The sequence below is a fragment of the Mesoplodon mirus genome (assembly GCF_964341445.2).
Source record: "Mesoplodon mirus genome assembly, chromosome: 19".
Taxonomy (NCBI): Eukaryota; Metazoa; Chordata; class Mammalia; order Artiodactyla; family Ziphiidae; genus Mesoplodon; species Mesoplodon mirus.
Window position 1 is genome coordinate 3,573,937 of NC_138995.1, and position 17,485 is coordinate 3,591,421.

A 17,485-nucleotide genomic window follows, 5' to 3' on the forward strand; every position below is an offset into this window, starting at 1 on the left:
TGCATCTGGAACCCTCGGAGGCATTTGTCCATTTGTTTTTTTTGAAAGACCTGCACTAAATCCAGACACCCGGTCATCTCTGAGGAATTAGTGCCAGCCCCTGGTCTCCGCCTGGCCCCAGGGCCTTTGTGCGTGCTGCTGCCGACCCGAGAGCCCTCCCTGCCATCTCTGCGGCTGCTCTCGGGTCGGCCCCCTCTGGGAAGCCTTTTCTGACTCCCGCCATCTCCCCCAGTCCTGCTCCCTGCCATCATCTGCTGCTTCCTCCTATCACTGACCCAGGCTCTGCAACGTGTTTCTTTGCTTCCTGGCCCCCAGGAGGACAGGCTGTGTGTCAAATCCCCTGTGAGTTCTCTGTGCCCCAGGGTGTCCCTCTGGAAGATGGGCCTCGTTGGAAGGACCAAATAATGAATCCCTGCAAAATGCTCACACAGACCCCGGCCTCCTGGGAGCCCTGTTGTCATAGATCACCCATGTGGGCCCCTCCCGACAATGGCTTGGATCAGAAGGGACCCTCGTTATTTTTTCCAGCCTCCTCTGAACTCTTCGGGGTCCTAGTTTGCTGCTGGGGCCTGAAGCAAGAGGCAGAGGAAGTCAGTGTGTGACGGGAGAAGCAGAGAAGCATCTGCCGAGACTCTTGTTCTCTGCTTTGTCCCCAGCACCTGGAACAATGCCCAGCACACAGTAGGTGCACAGTAGGCGCCTGTGGACTGAGCATCTCCCCTGGGCCTGGCTCTGTGCTGCGGGCTTTATCCGTGCACTGCAGGGGAAAGGAAGCATCCCCTCACCCTGCAGGTGAGCAGGCCGGGCTCGGGGAAGTCACAGGAGGGAAGCAGGAGGACTGAGACTCAGATTCGGTTTTTCCTCCTTCCCGAGCCCGTGGCCCTTCCAACCCAATGAGGAGAAAGGGTCTCGTGTGAGTGTTAAGTTGGAACCAGGAATATCTTTTCAGAGTCACTCCACAAACAGCTGTGTGACTGCAGGGATGAGACAAGGCCCCTGACCTGCATGCAGAGGGCGGGTGTTGCTCAGAATTGGCTGAATCAGTGAATAAGTGCTAAGGTTAGAATATCATGTTAATAATAACAGCTTGTGTTTATTGAGTGTGCACTGCAAGGCGGGTTCTGTGGTTTCCTCACCTGCAAAATGCATGTAACAGTCAGACCCCTCGGCTGGAGTGAAGGCTTCAGTGTGGCTTTTAATCTTCTCAGCGCCCCCTGGAGGTGGGGAATATGAAGTGCCCCCATTTTTGCATGTGAGGAAAAGAGGCCCAGACGTGGAGCCCCGCCAGTAGAGGAACCCAGGTGTACGTTCTGGCCTCCCACTGCACTGTGGGTCCGGCAGGGCCACTGTGTGGTGGTGCCTTGGGGAAGAGTGGATATGGTCCCAGGGACGTGGTCCCAGGCAGGGTCTGCGAGCTGGCACCGGGGTGCTGATCGAGCGCCATTTAAAAAAGAGCCAGCAGAGGGCGCCCTTAAGCCACGATGCCTGCTCTTGGCGGCCTCTGGGTGGCTCGGGGGCCAGGAATGGTGCGGTTTCCCCCGTGCCTGGGGCATCCTGAACAGAGGATAGGCCTGGCTCAGGGCTTCTGAAGGATGAGATGTGGTGGCTGATACCGGAAGGAGTGAGGTGGGTGCTCAGGCCTGGGAGCCACCTGGCCTCTGCGTGTCCTCAGACACGTTACCTTCCTTCTCCAAGCCTTGGTTTTCTCGCTGGAGAATGGCCAGGACCCTAGCGTGCAATGCGACGGATGGTGTGAGGATTACTGTGGACTCCGCCCAGAGCCTGGCACGGGGTGGGGGGTGCTTAAGAAGGGGTGGCTTGTCTCTGTGGGAGGCGGCAGCAGTGCTCACCCCCCCCAGTGTTTGACCCCAGGCCACTTCTCCCTCACTGGGCAGCCCCACGCCCCATACCTTGTATTTCGTTCCTACAAGATTGGTATCAGAGCTCCATTTTTCCCGCCGTGGATACTGAGGCTCGGAGAGGAAAGCCGTGTGTTCCCAGGTGCCCTAGCTCGGGGGGTCCCAGCCCTGCTGTCAGAGTCACCCAGGAACTTTTTAAAGTCCTGGTGGCCTGTGTAGCACGGTGAAATCTGGCCCCCTGGGGGTAGGGTCTTCCCCGCCCCCCCCCCAGGATATTTTTTAAACTTTCCAGGTGGCTGCAGTAGGCAGCCAAGATGGAAAACCACTGCCCTGGAGCGGGGCAAGGGCAAGGGCCGAACCAGGTTTCGGAGGCAGTCTGCCTGGCCTCCCATCACAGCCTCCGCGTTTCCCCCTTGGGAAAGTGGGTGCCAGGAGGCCAGAGAGGTCTGGCCCAGCTTGTTCCGTTTCCACAACTGAGAAGGCGTGGGCCCCAGAGCAGGGCCTGGTTGAGGCGGGTGACAGCTGCCAGCCCGGAAGGCTTCCTGCGCAAGCTCCCCATCGCATCCCCAAACTCTTCAGCAGCTCTGGGGCCTTGCTTCCTCCCTCCTGGGGCCCCGCCCCCTGGGATCCCAGCCAAGCCCTTCCCCTCAGGAAATGGGCTCTCACTGGCCTGAGACCAGCACATAATTAACAAATAACCATTCTGGCTTTAGCACAAATGAGCTTCTTGTCTGGGGCAGGGCTGGCTTTTGTTTTTAATCCCTAAAGTCGGCTTTATCTCCTGAGAGCTGCGCCCTCGTGCTCAGCCACCACTGCTCTGAGGCTGGGGGGCCTGGGGGGTTGAGAGGGGCTGGAGTCCCGGCCCCGTCCTTTCCCGCCCTCTCCTCCCTCCTTCTCCCTCCTTCCTCTCTCCTCCCCCATCTCCTCCTCTCACTCTCCTCCTCCCCTTCCCCTCCCCCTCCCTTCCCCTCCCTTCCCTCCCCTCTCCCTTCCTCTCCCTTCCCCCTCCCCTCCCCTCTCTCCTCCCCTCTCTCCTCTCAGCCTCCAGCATCTCTCCAGGGCCCACCGAGCGACCTGATGCTTCCTGATTAAGAATGTGGGCTTTGTCACCCGAGCTCCCAGAACGTGTTAAAATGCAAATGCTGGCCCTGGGAGGAGTGTGATTTTTCTCCATTAGCCTTTTATTTTAGAACTTTGGAATATTTGCTGAGGAAGGGGCCTTGGAGACTGAGCGGGGAGACTCCCTTCGGTTGCAGATAATAATCAGACCTTGCTTTTGTGGCCGGTGCTCCCTGAGTCGCACTTTATGGATGACTCTAGAGGAAGCTAGCAGGGACCGAGCACCCTCTTGGCCCCAGCTCACTGGGCAAGTACTTCCCATTCATTCATTCCGTTCATTTCCTCACGCCCACCACCTGTCACTTTCCAGCAGCAGCCAGGTTTGGGATTTGGGTTTTGGTTTTGGCATTAACGAGCCTTGGGCCTTTGAGGTTCCTTTGTTGCCTGTTAGGACGTCAGGCATGTCCCTGATCCAAATTCCCCGACCCCTGGATGTTATAGAGCTGGCAGTGGCAAACCACAGCCCTTGGGCCAAAGCTGGCTGCTCCTCCTATTTTAGTAAATAAAGTTTTATTGGCACACAGCCCCACCCACTCATTTACATATTGTCTGTGGCTGTGTTTGCCCTCAGTGGCAGAGCTGAGAAGTTGCAACAGAGACTGCATAGCCCCCAAAGTAAAACATATTTACTCTCAGGCACCTTTCAGATAGTTTCCTGGCTCTGTTATAGGATCGTGGTTACAAGAAGCAGAAGCTTTTGGAGTCAGACAGACTCGGGTATGGGTTCAGATCCTGCCCCTGCCTGTGCACTAGCTGTAAGATGGCAGGAAGAAACAGCATACTAAGGCTTTAAAGGAGGTTGGCAGCGGCCTTGGTGGGTACTCCTGAGGGGCTTGTAGTCTGATGCAGGGGACGTGGCCTCTTTCTACAAAACTAACCAGCCTGTTAGATTCAGGGGGCCACAAGGGCTCCCTAGCGGGGAAACAGGAATGGGGTTTCAAGGACAGGCAAGCTGTGCTGACTGTATCAGTTATCTACTGCTGCGTAACAAATCACCCCCAAACTTAGTGGCTTAAATATTTATTATCTCACAGTTTCTGGGGGTTGGGAATTCAGGGATGATTTAGCTGGGAGGTTCCGTCACAGAGGGTCTTGCGAGGTTACAGTCAAGCTGTCGGCTGGGCCTGTGGTCTCATCTGCAGGCTTGCCTGGGCTGGCGGACTCACTTCGTAGGTGGCTCCCTCCCACGGCTGTTGGCTCACCACCTGGGCTTCTCCTCAGGCTGCTTGAGCATCCTTACAACGTGGTGGCTGGCTTCCCCAGAGCGAGAGCACAAAGGAAGTGCAGTGTCTTCTATGACCTGTCCTGGAAGTCACACGCCATCCCTTCCCTCTTTTTCTAGGCATTAGAATTCATCCTCAGTCCATCCCGTGCTGGAGAGGAGGGGAATTAGACTCCACCTGTTGGGGACATACTTGAGAACCACCACCCCAACCCTACAGTGGTCATTTAGGAGCACTGTCCCCAGTGGGGGTCAGGGAAGGCCACCCCACTGGTCGGCTCCTGATGTTGGCCAGGGGCTCAGCTAGCCAACAATCCAGTTGATTGTTGAGCTGATGCAATCCAGCCTGGGGCTGTTTGGGGGGAAAAAAATAAAACAAAGTGATGGGACATAGAGACAAAGATGTGGCTACCCAATTCAGCAGTGCCTGAAGTTGTTTTTTATTTAAAATTGAAAGCACCGCTACTTTCTCTGTCCCAGGTAGAATGCTAGCTTCAAGGGACACGGGGCTGAGTGAGTAGAGGCTGTCCTCCAGACGCGCACAGTAAAGGGAGACAGAACTAGTCGTTTCCATACGGTGAGATGAGCTCTGGAAGACCTCAGACTGAAGGAGCGGGGTCAGATACCCAGGACATCTTCCCCCACAGAAGAGCCTACTGTGCTGGCTTTTGCAGGATCCGTAGGAGGTCACCACCCTGCCAAAGCAACGAGGAGCACTCCAGGCAGGAGGGGCGACCTGTGCAAAGGCACGAAAGGGCTGGGGAGCCCAGGGCATTTGGGGGACTGTGGGCAGGTGGCGGGGAATGAAGCTTCAAAACGAGTTTGGGCCAGACTGTGAAGGCTGAAGGCTGGGCTAAGAGGCTGACTCTAATTTATGATCAGCATTTCCCAAAATGTATTTCATGACTCACGGTCTTGTGAGATGGTAACAGGTGTCCCTCCAAAAGCAGACATCAAGGTTATTTAAGTTCAGGAAGCCCGGGGTGAAGCACAATGAAAGCAGCTTCCTTAGTGCAGGACTTCTCAGAGCCTTTAATTCTCTAACATGCATGGGACTCTCAAGAGGACAGAGTAGATGGCATTCGCAAACTCATTTGATCATGGAACCCCCTTCCCGAGGGAGTCTGAGGAGGCCAGTGTTGCAGGGGACACACTTTTGGAAAAATGCTGCCTGTGGCTAGTTGCCAAGAGCTAGTGAGAATTCTGAGCAGCTACGAGGTATGATTAGGTTTGCCGTTTCTGGCTGCTGTTTGGAGGGTGGGCTGCTGAGGGGTAAGCCAGGGGGCGGAGAGGCTAGCTAGGGGTGTGAGAGGGGGAGAGGAAGGATGTCCCAGGTATTAAGGCAGTGGAATCGGCGGGCTTGGTGGTTGATTAAACTGGCCGGAGGGTTGGAGGGCAAGGAGCACAGGAGAAGTGTGGCTGAGGCTCTGGTTTCCAGCACGTGGTGACGGCCTTGACTCAGGCGGGGAGAATGAGAATGAGTTCTCTCGGTTTGGCGAGAGAACTTTTATGTCAGCTGGAGATGAAAACGGGGCTGGGCTGGATTACCGGTACAGAGTTTATGGGAGAGATAAGACAAGGAATTCAACAACGTAGAAGAAATGGACAGATTCCTTGGTTAATGCAACGTAGCCAAACAGACGCAAGAGGAAACAGAAAATCTGAATAGCCCCATCTCTATGAAAGAAACCCAATTGCCCAAAGAAAATTCCAGGCCCAGACAGTTTCTCCGGTGAGTTCAGTCACTCTTAAGGAAGAAAGAACACTGATCTCACACAAACGCTCTCAGAAAATAATTTGTGCGAGAGGTCACTTCACACACGGCTATGATTCGGACAGGCCTGGGTTCCAGTTCAAGCCCGGTTGGTTTCATCCATTCAGAGCCGTGTTTTGAATACCTACTGTGTGTCACACACCCGGGTCACATTAGTGAACAAAGCAAAGCAAACTCACGCCCTCGCCAGGTTGTGCAGGGTCGGACGGGTCATTTCGCCATCCTAAGGCTCCGTTTCCTCACGTGTGGCGTGGGGACACGCAGTGCTGGAGAAAGGTGGCCGGCAGGGGTGGTGGGTAGTCCCCGGCAGCCACTGATGCTTGTCTCTCTGTCGTGTGTGTACGTGTGTGTTCCACGGCCTGCCCTCTCAGGCTTAAAAATGTGTGTCAGCAGCAGCCATGACGAGGCCCCCGTCCTGAGCGACAAGCACCTGGATTTGCCCCACATCATCGTCACCCCGCCGACCCCCACGGGCGTGATCCTGCCGAGGGACTCCCGGAGGGCAGGTGAGGCCACCCTGCCACCACGCTGAGCCAGGGGGTGTGGGGGGCCTGGCTGGGCACGGCTCACAGGGCCCCCCTTCCGGGCTGTGGGTCCGCCCCCACCCCCAGTTTATTAAGAACGTACACTCGGCCCTGCGTACACTCCACCGTGGGCCCCTCGCCGTGGCACCAGCCTCAGCAAGATGTGGCACGTTAAGTAATTAGCCAGACAGCCCCCGCCGGCAGCCGGGCAAGTGATGGATGGGGCTGGGCGGGCCCACGGAGGTGATGGATGGAGGCGCCTTCCCCTCCCCCGCAGCTGGGGAACTGGGCCTCCGTCTTGCCAGCCGCCGCGGTTCAGCTGGACAGGACAGGCTTGGAGACTCCCCCGTGCCCAGGCTGTGGCTGATCTCCGCGCTTTCCGTGGCAGCTCACTGCAGGGAGGAGAGAAGGGATGGGACCGTTCCCAGAGAGAGGGTGAGAGGGAGCCGCCCAAACTGCTGTGTCCCCCCCCACCCCCGGCCCCTTTCTGGACACTCTTGGAGCCAGTGGGACATTTTTCGTGAACAGATTTATTGAGCCAGACCTGTGCTTGGTGCTGAGGCTGCTGTTGTGAATAATCCAGTAAGTCCCCTGCACACGAACGGGTTCCATTCCGGGAGCGCATCCTTAAGTCCGGCAGAGTTAGCCTAGGTGCCCAACTAACACAGTTGGCTAGATAGTACCGTGCTGTAATAGGTTTATAATACCTTTCACAAATAATACATAAAAAACAAACACAAAAAATAAAGACACCGTTTTTAATCTTACAGTACAGTCCCTTGAAAAGTACCATAGTAGAGCACAACAGCTGGCATCCAGGGGCTGGCAAGCATCGTCCGCAATAGGACACGGAGGGCAGGCTGCAGTTTCACTCGTGCCTGATGGCGACGGCACAGGCTCTGGTTTCTTGCTGGATTCAAGTCTATCTACTCTCTTGAAAAAACGGTCCAGTGATGTCTGGGTAGTACTGTACCAGCTACATCACCGCTGCTTTTACGCTTGCTTCCGGACATCCTGGGCTTGAAATAAAGATACTGTACTGCTGTACTCTATACAGTTCTGTACAGTAAAGTACACAAACACACAACCACTTGTAGACGATGCACACACGTGGCCGTGTACGCCAGACACGTGAACGAACATACGTGATTGGACGTGCAAACGCACGTTTGCATCTTTGAAAGTTTGCAACGTGAAGGTTCATCTGTAGGGGACTTACTGATTATGATGATTTTTCCTTGAGGTCTCATAGTAACTCTGAGTTAGGTCCCGTTTTCATCATCCCCATTCTGTGGATGGGTAAGCTGATGTTCAGAGAGTTTGAGATGTTCGCCGTACAGCTGGTACCTGGCGGAGGTGGGATTCAGGCCCAGGCCGTGAGATCTGGAGCTTGCGCTCTGGATGCCAGGCCAGACGCCGTCTCAGTGGCTACCGTCATTCAGCCAGTCAACCGTCATGACGCAAGCCCTGCCTGGCTCCTGCAGAGGACATGGGCCTTCAAGGCTGATGTGGGACTGGTGGGAGTCAGTGGGGGACTTGGGGAGGCTTTTCCAGAAGTTCTCAGTTTGGATGTCAGCTTGCCCACCAGGGGGAATGAGCTGGAGGAGCCCTCGGGCTCGGGCCAGGCCCCGGGTGGGTACTGGAGCTGGGCCATGCACAGTAGTGATAGCCATGGGTCACAGTCCTGTGTCAGCTTTTCAAGTGCCCGGCACTGGGCTAAATGCTTTCCACAGATCTTATTTAATTCTCGCTCCAACCCTATGGGCTGTGAGTACCGCCCTTATCTCTAGTTTATAGCTGGGGAAACTGAGGTTCAGAGAGGGACAGCGACTCACCCAAGGGCACACAGCAGGGTGAGAGGAGAGCTGAGTGTGGGCAGCCGAGACCCTGGTCCTTGGCTCTGCCATTACGCTCCCTTCTCTCTCAGTGCCTCAGTGTTGTCATCTGTAAGATGGGATCATAGCCACCTTCCCTGCTCCCAGGGCCAGTGTGAGTGCCGGGGAGACTCATGGTTACTCCTCAGGGTCCGCGGGGTGAGAGCCCAGAGGCCCCGAGAGCCCACGGAGTCCCAGGGTGTATTAGTGCCGAGGGACCAGCACAGGGGGCCCCTCCTGTCCTGTCCGGTGGCAGAGCTCAGGCCTGACCCTCTGCTTTTCCCCATTTAGAGGGAGGTGTAGGAGAAAGGGCACAGGCCTTGGAGTCACAAAACCCTGAATTTGGATCCCGGCTCTGCCACGCATTAGCGTGTGATTTTGGGAACGAGGCCTCGGCTCCCCTGTCTCACAGAGAACAGCTGTGCCTCAGAGAGGCCGTGAGCATTCGTGACAAGGAAAGTCAAGGGCCTGACTTCACAGCCCACATGTGGCCTGTGTCCTTGGTCTTCTCACCAGCGATATTTAGGGCAGTACTTCCTCCAGGGCTGTGGGCTCCAAGTGGTGATCAGATACCTGGGGCTCCCCCCACAGCGAGGGACTGGAGAGAACCCTGCCCTGCCCAGACTACCCTGCTACCTGGGGGAAGGTCTCCCCCTCTCTGGGTCTCAACTCCCCATCTAGAAGCGGGGACCTCCCGCCCAGCCTCGGGCCTGAAGGCATCTCCAGGCAGGCACTCAGAAGAGGCCAAGCCAAGGATGGGACCAGGGGTACAATCCCAGGGACCTCAGCCGGAGATCTGGGGGAGCTCGGTGTGGGCAGAGGATGGGTGGGAAATCCTGTGGGACCCAGGTGAGACCCAGCATCACTGGGGTCCCCTCTCAGAAGCAGCTGACACCAGTGCCGTATGCGCAGGGAGCTGGGGCGTTGGTACAAAGCAAGGCGCCCAGAGGCACCGGCCATGGCGCTCCCAGGGAAAGGGGCCTGGCTGTGGTGGTGGGGGGGGTCCATCCAGATGTTGACACCCCCCTCTGTCTCCTAGTCTGGCTGGAGGAGACGGGGTCGTGCCCGGAGGATGGAGAAGCAGACCCTGAGGCCTGAGGAGGAGGCACGCGTGGGTCGGGGAGTTGCCTGCACTGGATCCTGCCCTGGCTGCCCTCCGCTTGGCGTGTCCCAGGGTGCCTGGGACAGATGTGCTGAGAATGCTGGCAGGGAAGACAGAGCGATTCCGGCACTGGACCAGCAGAGGTGTGGCGAGAGGAGCGAGGAATCGGCCCTGCCCTCATCCAGAACAACACTTCCCAGGCCCCGTTGAGTGGACCGGACCTCTGATGCCTACATATTCTTGCCGACCCCGGGGCACAGTGACGGCCATCAGGGTACCAGGGAGAGGCTTTCTTCTAGACAGACTCCCAGAGGCCTGGGCCATGCAGACGGGTACCCAGGAGGTCCGCACATACAAGGACTTCTTGCAAAGGGCTGGCTTCATTTTTTACAAGTTGTCTTACAGACATTGAAACAGTCCAAAAAGTGATTTATAATTTCTTTTTTGCACTATAAGTAAAGATCCCGTGTAACGAGCAGTGGACCCTGCTTCTTGGGCGGGCAGAGGTGGTGGTGCACACCCGGGTACACAGGTAGGATTCAGAGAATCGCTTATCATGGAGGGGCTGGTCCGGCTGGTGATCGGTCTTTGGAGGGTCTTGGCCCCTTGATTTGCAGAGTGTCCTGTGCCTCCTCATTCTGTGGCCAGCAGCTACCGGAGTGCATTCTTGTGACAGACGCACAGAGCACAAGCCAGGCCGTGCGAGAGCGTTCTCAGCTTCGGCGTGTGGGCCAAGCAAGTCACACGGCCAAACCCCACATGGATGAGCTGGGCGGTCCCATGGCACAGGAAGGGATGGACGTGTCTATCAAAGGGAGTGAGAGACGGGCTGGGAATAATAATCCAGTCTCCCGGTGTAGACACTGTTATTATCCCCATTTTACAGATGGGGCACTTGAGGAACTTAGAGACTGAGATCCCTCGCCCAAGGCCATCAGATAGTAAGAATTTGAACCCAGACCCCATACTCTTCTTTTTTAATATAAATTTATTTATTTATTTATTTTTGGCTGCGTTTGGGTCTTCATTGCTGCACACAGGCTTTCTCTAGTTGTGGCGAGTAGGGGCTACTCTTCGTTGTGGTGCACAGGCTTCTCATTGCGGTGGCTTCTCTTGTTGCGGAGCACGGGCTCTAGGCACGTGGGCTTCAGTAGTTGTGGCTCGTGGTCTCTAGAGCACAGGCTCAGTAGTTGTAGAGCATGGGCTCAGTAGTTGTGGCTCACGGTCTCTAGAGTGCAGGCTCCATAGTTGTGGTACATGGGCTCAGTAGCTGTGGCTTGCAGGCTCTAGAGCACAGGCTCAGTAGTGTGGAGCATGGGCTCAGTAGTTGTGGAGCACAGGCAGTAGTTGTGGAACACAGGCTCAGTAGTTGTGGAGCACGGGCTCTAGAGTGCAGGCTCCCTAGTTGTGGCGCGTGGGCTCAGTAGTTTTGGCTTGCGGGCTTCATTCAGTAGCTGTGGCGCGTGGGCTCAGTAGTTGTGGTGCACGGGCTCTAGGGCGCAGGCTCAGTAGTTGTGGCGCACGGGCTTAGTTGCTCCGCGGCATGTGGGATCCTTCCAGCCCAGGGCTGGAACCCGTATCCCCCGCATTGGCAGGCGGGTTCCTAACCACTGTGCCCCTAGGGAGGCCCCGACCCTGTTCTCTTACCATCCCCACAGAGCTGCCTCCCAGCACATATTTCTTGTTGATTGTCCAGGCAAGGCATCCCTTTCCGACTGGATTCCCAGTGCCCCTCATATCTGCTTGGATGTGACGCTGACACTTTGTCCCCGTCCTTTTCCCTCCGGAACCCAGGGGATGCTGGGTCTCAGGGCTGGGCGCTCGCCCTGAGGGCCGGCTCCATCCACAGCTGGAGGAGCCCACGCACCTCCGGGGCACCACTCACAGGCCTCCAGCCCACTCAGCAGCCTGCCCTGGCTCATCGCCACTTCATCCCAGGCTTCTAGTGCCCACGGCAATGGGAAGAGGGCTGTGAGCTGGAGAGGAGGTGGAGGGGCCGGCCAGAGGCTGTGCAGCCCTGGGGTGCTGGTTTGGCTTTCCTGCAGGGCCCAGGAGAGTCCCCTTGGTCTCCTGGAGAAAGAAAGGTATTGAGGTCCAAGGCACCCACACCAGTCCTGGGCTCTGGGCCTCTTGAATCTGGAGGCCCTGGTGAAGCCAGCCCGGGGTACGCACCCCAGAACGGTGCCGGCTGAGTGAGGGGGACGCTTACTGGTGACATCTGCACCCCAGGCTGCAGGAAACCCCGTGACGCTACTCACTGCCCCTGAGGCTCTGCCTTCAAGCAAGCTGTCTCCCCATGAGGGAGGGGCGAAGTGTAGGGGGCCTGCTCCGTGCAAGCTCTAGCCCAGGGAGGGCATGACATCGGGGGGCAGGGTACCCCACTGCAGCCCCAGCATCCCTCTTAGGGGCTGTGAGAAAGATTAGGGGTGCGAGCAAGGGTGTCAGCCAGAGCCGCATGGTGCTGTGTGGCCTTGGGAAGCCGTTTAACCTCTCTGAACCTTTTCTTCACCTGTAAAAGTGAGGGTAACAGGACCTCCCATGTGGGGTGCACATGTGGATTAAGGAAAATTATCTACGTAAAACCCCACATGGTCCCTGGCACAGAGAAGACAGTCAGTAAATGGGAGTCACAATCACGCAGGTCACCAACCTCCCTGGGCCTCCATTGGCTCATCTGAGGAATGGGCACAATTCCACGGGGACGTGAGGAGTCTGGGAGATTGAGGTGTGAATGTGGGGTGGGTGGCAAGAGCAGGGCACCTGGGACCACATCTGCAGGGGCAGTGCCCCCCCTTTATGTGACAGGATTCTGCTGCTGCACCCCCACCTTTCTTTCCAAGGGCTTCCTTCAGGGCAGGAGCAGTTGGGGTGCAGGCTCTCAGGGCCGCCTGGCAGTACCCCTCACCCACTGTGGATGGGAGTTAGCAGGTAGATTCCCCACCTTCCTTGTCCCTTGTGGGGGCCGTGAGGCAACCAGTGCTTCTCAGTGGGGAGCTGGTTCAAATCCAGATCCCGTCTGGGGAGGTCTGAGGTGGGGCCTGCTGCTGTGCATCTCTAACCAGCGCGCAGGGCGGCAGCGCTGCTGGCCCGGGGGCACACTGTGAGAACCAGGCTTCCTAGCTGCCCCGGGTTCCGAAGGATCTGAGCCCCGGGGGGCCAGCAGCAGCAACCTGCTCCTTGCCCCGAACTGGCTCCTGCTTCTTGGGGTCCATCCCCGTGCTCCATTTCTTGGCTGGGTGACCTGGAGCAAGTTTCTCTGCCTCTCTGAGCTTCAGTTTTCCCCAGTCTTCAAAGGAGGGTAGGAACTAGGTTCTTGGGAAGATGCAATGGATGACCACGTGTACACAACCTAGAATAATGCCTGGCACAGGCTCTAAAAAGCCCTCTAGAACGTTAGTGACTGTGCTGACGCTTGCAAAGCTGTACTTGAGAAGGTCCACCAGGGAGTAGTTTGTGGTAACGACCTTGTGGGATTGTTGGGTTCTACGTGGACTTGACCCTTCATGAAAGGTCGGGGATGCTATATAGCTGGGGGTGGCTGTCTCTTTGGGGCTGGTCTTGAATGACAACTTGTTTTGAACTCAAAACATGGCTCCCTGATCCTTATTTCTCTAGTCTGTTCTTCCTGAAATACATTCTGGGGGAACAGTTACTAATGTCTGCAGTTTATTTTTCACGTATTTTTAATGCCAAAGCCACGCATACAGATGAAAACGACCAACAAAAAAGCTTTTGTAAGTGGCTCCCCTCAAAGTGTGTGTGGAGGAGTGGGCGGGGGGGGCAGAGGTCACGGTCAGTGGTGACCTAAGAGGAATTAACAGCTCTGGTCACCCACAAAGGCCGTTACCCCTAACCCCGGTGCGTCGTGGAGAAGCTCCCAGGTTCCAAGAGGTGAGGGAACGTTCGGGTCCTGGGTGTGGGATTCGCGCTACGTGCCTCCGGGAAGGGAAGCTGGGAGGGGAGAAAAGTGTGAAAACAGATGGAAATGTAATTTTTTAATGACAGCGGCAGATGGCAAAAAGACACAAGGGTGTATTCGCACCATGTCGGAGGCATTTGAGAGCCCCTGGCTCGGCTGAGATGTGCACCGTGCGACTGGCAGGATGGCTCCCCCGCCAGACCCTGGTGGCCGGGGAGCGGCAGGGAGGGACTCGCAGGCCCAGGGGTGGGGCTGGCGGTGGGGGACACTGCCAGGTTGTATGGAGCCACAGGTAGCTGGGAAAGACCTGTGGCCACCTGGGTGGGGTCCGGAGGCGTCCCCGGACCTGGCTTTTCTGGACACTGGCAGACAGTCCATGGGCTCTGGTTTCAGACCGTCCCTCCTCTAGATCCCCATGGCTGTGCCCTAGGTGTCACAGCTCTGCTACACGTCTGCTCCCAGCCTCCAGGTGAGTCTCCTGCTGCCAGACCGAGTCCCACCCCCACTCCATCCCCCAGAGTTCTCTTTCTAAACTGCAAATCAGCGCATGTCACTCCCCGACCTGCATCCCTCTCACAGCCTGCCATTGGGTGCGGGATCTGGTCCAGGTTCTGGTAGCAGCTTACACAGCAGCCCTGGAGAACTGGCTGCCGCTTGTCTCTCCTGCTTCACTTGTCACCGCACTCAGCAGAGAGAAGGACACCTTGAGGGCTGTCTTGAGAAGAAACAACACTGCCGCTGCGTGCAGGAGCCCCCGCTGTCTACACGGCTGTGTCAGACGCAACTGAGGATTCACCTGTGTCAGCCCCGGCTCACCTCTCAAGGGCTCAAGGGCTCTAGGAGATGAAGGCTGGAACGGGTACCCGTTGAAGTGGCTGGGCCCCCACCAATGGGAGCCGCCGATGGCCAGAAACAGCAGGTGAGGTCAGGCCTGCGGGGCTCATGCTGTCACCTTGCCTCGGAGACCTCAGAGGGGCAGGCAGTGTCCACGTCCCAGGAGGAGCCGTACTCTCTGGTGGGGACCCAGGTAGGGAAGCATCTTGTGCTATGATCAGGGGCCTGCTCGGTAGGTACCACCACATTGCACCTTTCAGCTGGGGCCAGGAAGGGAGACTTTCTGGAGGAGGTGTTTTCCATTCTGCGTTTCCCTTTTGCTGCTGTGACTGTAATTCTAGCCCCCTCTTTATTTATTTATTTTTTATTTATTTTTTTGCGGTACGTGGGCCTCTCACTGTTGTGGCCTCTCCCGCTGCGGAGCACAGGCTCTGGACGCGCAGGCTCAGCGGCCATGGCTCACGGGCCCAGCCGCTCCGTGGCATGTGGGATCTTCCCGGACCGGGGCACGAACCTGTGTCTCCTGCATCGGCAGGCAGACTCAACCACTGCGCCACCAGGGAAGCCCTAGCCCCCTCTTTAGATGGGAGGTACCACCAGTGGCAAGTCACTGCTTCCCCTAAAGTCCCCTGGAGACCACAGGAGAGTGGCTGGCCTCCCAGCCGCGGCCAAGGCCTGAGCCCCACCCAGAGGTTCCAATGCCCTCGGTCCAGGTGTGGCTGGGGATCAGGCAGATTCTCCTGCACAGGCAGGGCCGAGAGTCCCTGGAAGGTCTCGCCCACCTCCTCGATTCTTCGCTGTAATTAATTGTTTTTCTGGACCACTGTCTCCTCGCTGTAAGAAAATCGCTCCCCCATGGCAGAGGTTCAGACCTCTGAGGTAGACCGACCTGGGACTGAATGCAGATGCTCTGTGCAGGGGGACCACGGGCCCTTCCCAATGTGCTCAACCCCACGATCATCGGGGTGCATTGGTGGGCAACCAGCCCCGTGTCTGACACAGGGGCCCCGCCCCTTCAGAGGACGCCAGTCCCCGGAGAGTGCTCAGTTGCCACGTGGGGCTAGTGGCCACTGTCCTGGATCGGACAGCTACGGGACATTTCCAGCATTTCAGAAGAATCCACTGCTTTAAAATCAGAAGTCCGGGTTGCTGACTCATTTGGGGAGCACCGTCCTGTGGCCTAAATTCTAATGTGACCAAAAGGTATTGTGGTGCTGACGACCCTGAGGGGGACACTCGGTTAGGTGCCCCGGGGGAACCTGGAGGGGAGACTTTTAAATTTTATTTTATGTTGTTTAATTAATTTATTTATGGCTGCGTTGGGCCTGTGTTGCTGAGCATGGGCTTTCTCTAGTTGCAGTGAGCGGGGGCTTCTCTTCGTTGCGGTGCGCAGGCTTCTCATTGCGGTGGCTTCTCTTGCTATGGAGCACGGGCTCTACAGCGCGGGCTCAGTAGTTGTGGCGCATGGGCTTAGTCGCTTCGCGGCATGTGGGATCTTCCCAGACCAGGGCTCGAACCCATGTCCCCTGCATTGGCAGGTGGATTCTTAACCACTGCGCCACCAAGGAAGTCCCAGGGAGGCTTTTTTTTTTTTTTTCGGTACGCGGGCCTCTCACTGTTGTGGCCTTTCCCGTTGCGGAGCACAGGCTCCGGACACGCAGGCTCAGCGGCCATGGCTCACAAGCACAGCCGCTCCGTGGCATGTGGGATCTTCCTGGACCGGGGCACGAACCCGTGTCCCCTGCATCGGCAGGCGGACTCTCAACCACTGCACCACCAGGGAAGCCCGGGAGGCTTTTAAAAAAAAAAAAAAAAAAAAACACTTATTTTTAATTAATTAATTAATTAATTGTTTGGCTGCATTGGGTCTTCGCTGCTGTGCGCGGGCTTTCTCTCGTTGCAGCGAGTGGGGGCTACTCCTTGTTGCGGTGCGCGGGCTTCTCATTGCTGCAGCTTCTCATGTTGTGGAGCACAGGCTCTAGGCGTGCGGGCTTCAGTAGTTGTGGCACTCGGGCTCAGTAGTTGTGGCTCACAGGCTCTAGAGCGCTGGCTCAGTAGTTGTGGCGCACGGGCTTAGTTGCTCCGCAGCATGTGGGATCTTCCCGGACCAGGGCTCGAACCCATGTCCCCTGCATTGGCAGGCGGATTCTTAACCACTGCGCCACCAGGGAAGTCCCTACTTATTTTTTAAGAACAGCTTTATTAAAAAAAAAAAAAAAAAAAAAAAAAGAATAGCTTTATTTTATTTTATTTTATTTTGGCCGTGCCCTGTAGCTTGCATGACCCTAGTTCCCTGACCAGGGATTGAACCCGGGCCCTCGTCAGTGAAAGCTTGGAGTCCTAACCACTGGACAGCCAGGGGATTCCCAAGAATAGCTTTAGATTTACAGAAAAGTTACAAAGATAGTTCAGAGGGTTCCCATATACTGTTGCCCACCCCGCCTCACCTGTCCTTAATCCTTATTCTTACGTTACTCTGGTACATTTGTCACAATTAATGAACGAATTTTGATACATTATTATTAACTAAGGTCCATACTTTATTCATCTTTCCTGTTTTCCCCCAATGTCCTTCTTTTGCTCCAGGATCCCCTAAGACATTTAGTTGTCCAGTGTCCTTAGACTCCTCTGGGCTGGGACAGTTTTTCAGACTCTGTCTCTGATGACTTTGACGTTGAAGAGGACTGGCCAGGTGTTCTGCAGACTGTCCCTCTATTAAGATTTGTCTGACGTTTTTCTCATGATTAGACGGGGGTTGTAGGTTTAGGGAGGACGCCCCAGGGGTAATGCGCTCTCCTCCATCCCATCAAGGCTGCACATGTCACCAAGGCTTAGCATGGCTGATGTTGATCTTTTTTTGTTTGTTTGTTTGCGGTATGCGGGCCTCTCACTGTCGTGGCCTCTCCCGTTGCGGAGCACAGGCTCTGGACGTGCAGGCTCAGCGGCCATGGCTCACGGGCCTAGCCGCTCCGCGACATGTGGGATCTTCCCGGACCGGGGCACGAACCCGCGTCCCCTGCATCGGCAGGCGGACTCTCAACCACTGCGCCACCAGGGAAGCCCTGATGTTGATCTTGATCACTTGGCTGAGGGCCTGTTGGTCCAGTTTCTCTGTTTTTCCCTGTTTCCATCCTGTTCTCTTTGGAAGGAAGTGGCCATGGGCGGCCCACACTTCAGGAGTGATGAGCTTTATCTACACCATCTGGAATTCTGCCCAGGAGATGTGCCCCTTTATCCCGATTTATTTTGTCCCCAGCG

At 56.4% G+C, this 17,485-nt stretch overlaps 1 protein-coding gene across 1 annotated transcript in view; it reads left to right on the top strand.

Moving 5' to 3' along the window:
• Positions 1–10,506, top strand: part of LOC309794361 (uncharacterized protein C16orf74 homolog) — a gene marked incomplete at its 5' end in the record, with an annotated part of 30,920 nt that extends 20,414 nt beyond the window's left edge. Inside the window, 2 exons of the mRNA XM_082605771.1 lie at positions 6,368–6,480; positions 9,412–10,506. Of these exons, the coding sequence (XP_082461897.1) occupies positions 6,368–6,480; positions 9,412–9,470 (172 nt within the window). The 3' untranslated portion in view covers positions 9,471–10,506. The remainder of the gene's footprint in view (positions 1–6,367; positions 6,481–9,411) is intronic.
• Between the last annotated feature and the right edge of the window lie 6,979 nt (positions 10,507–17,485).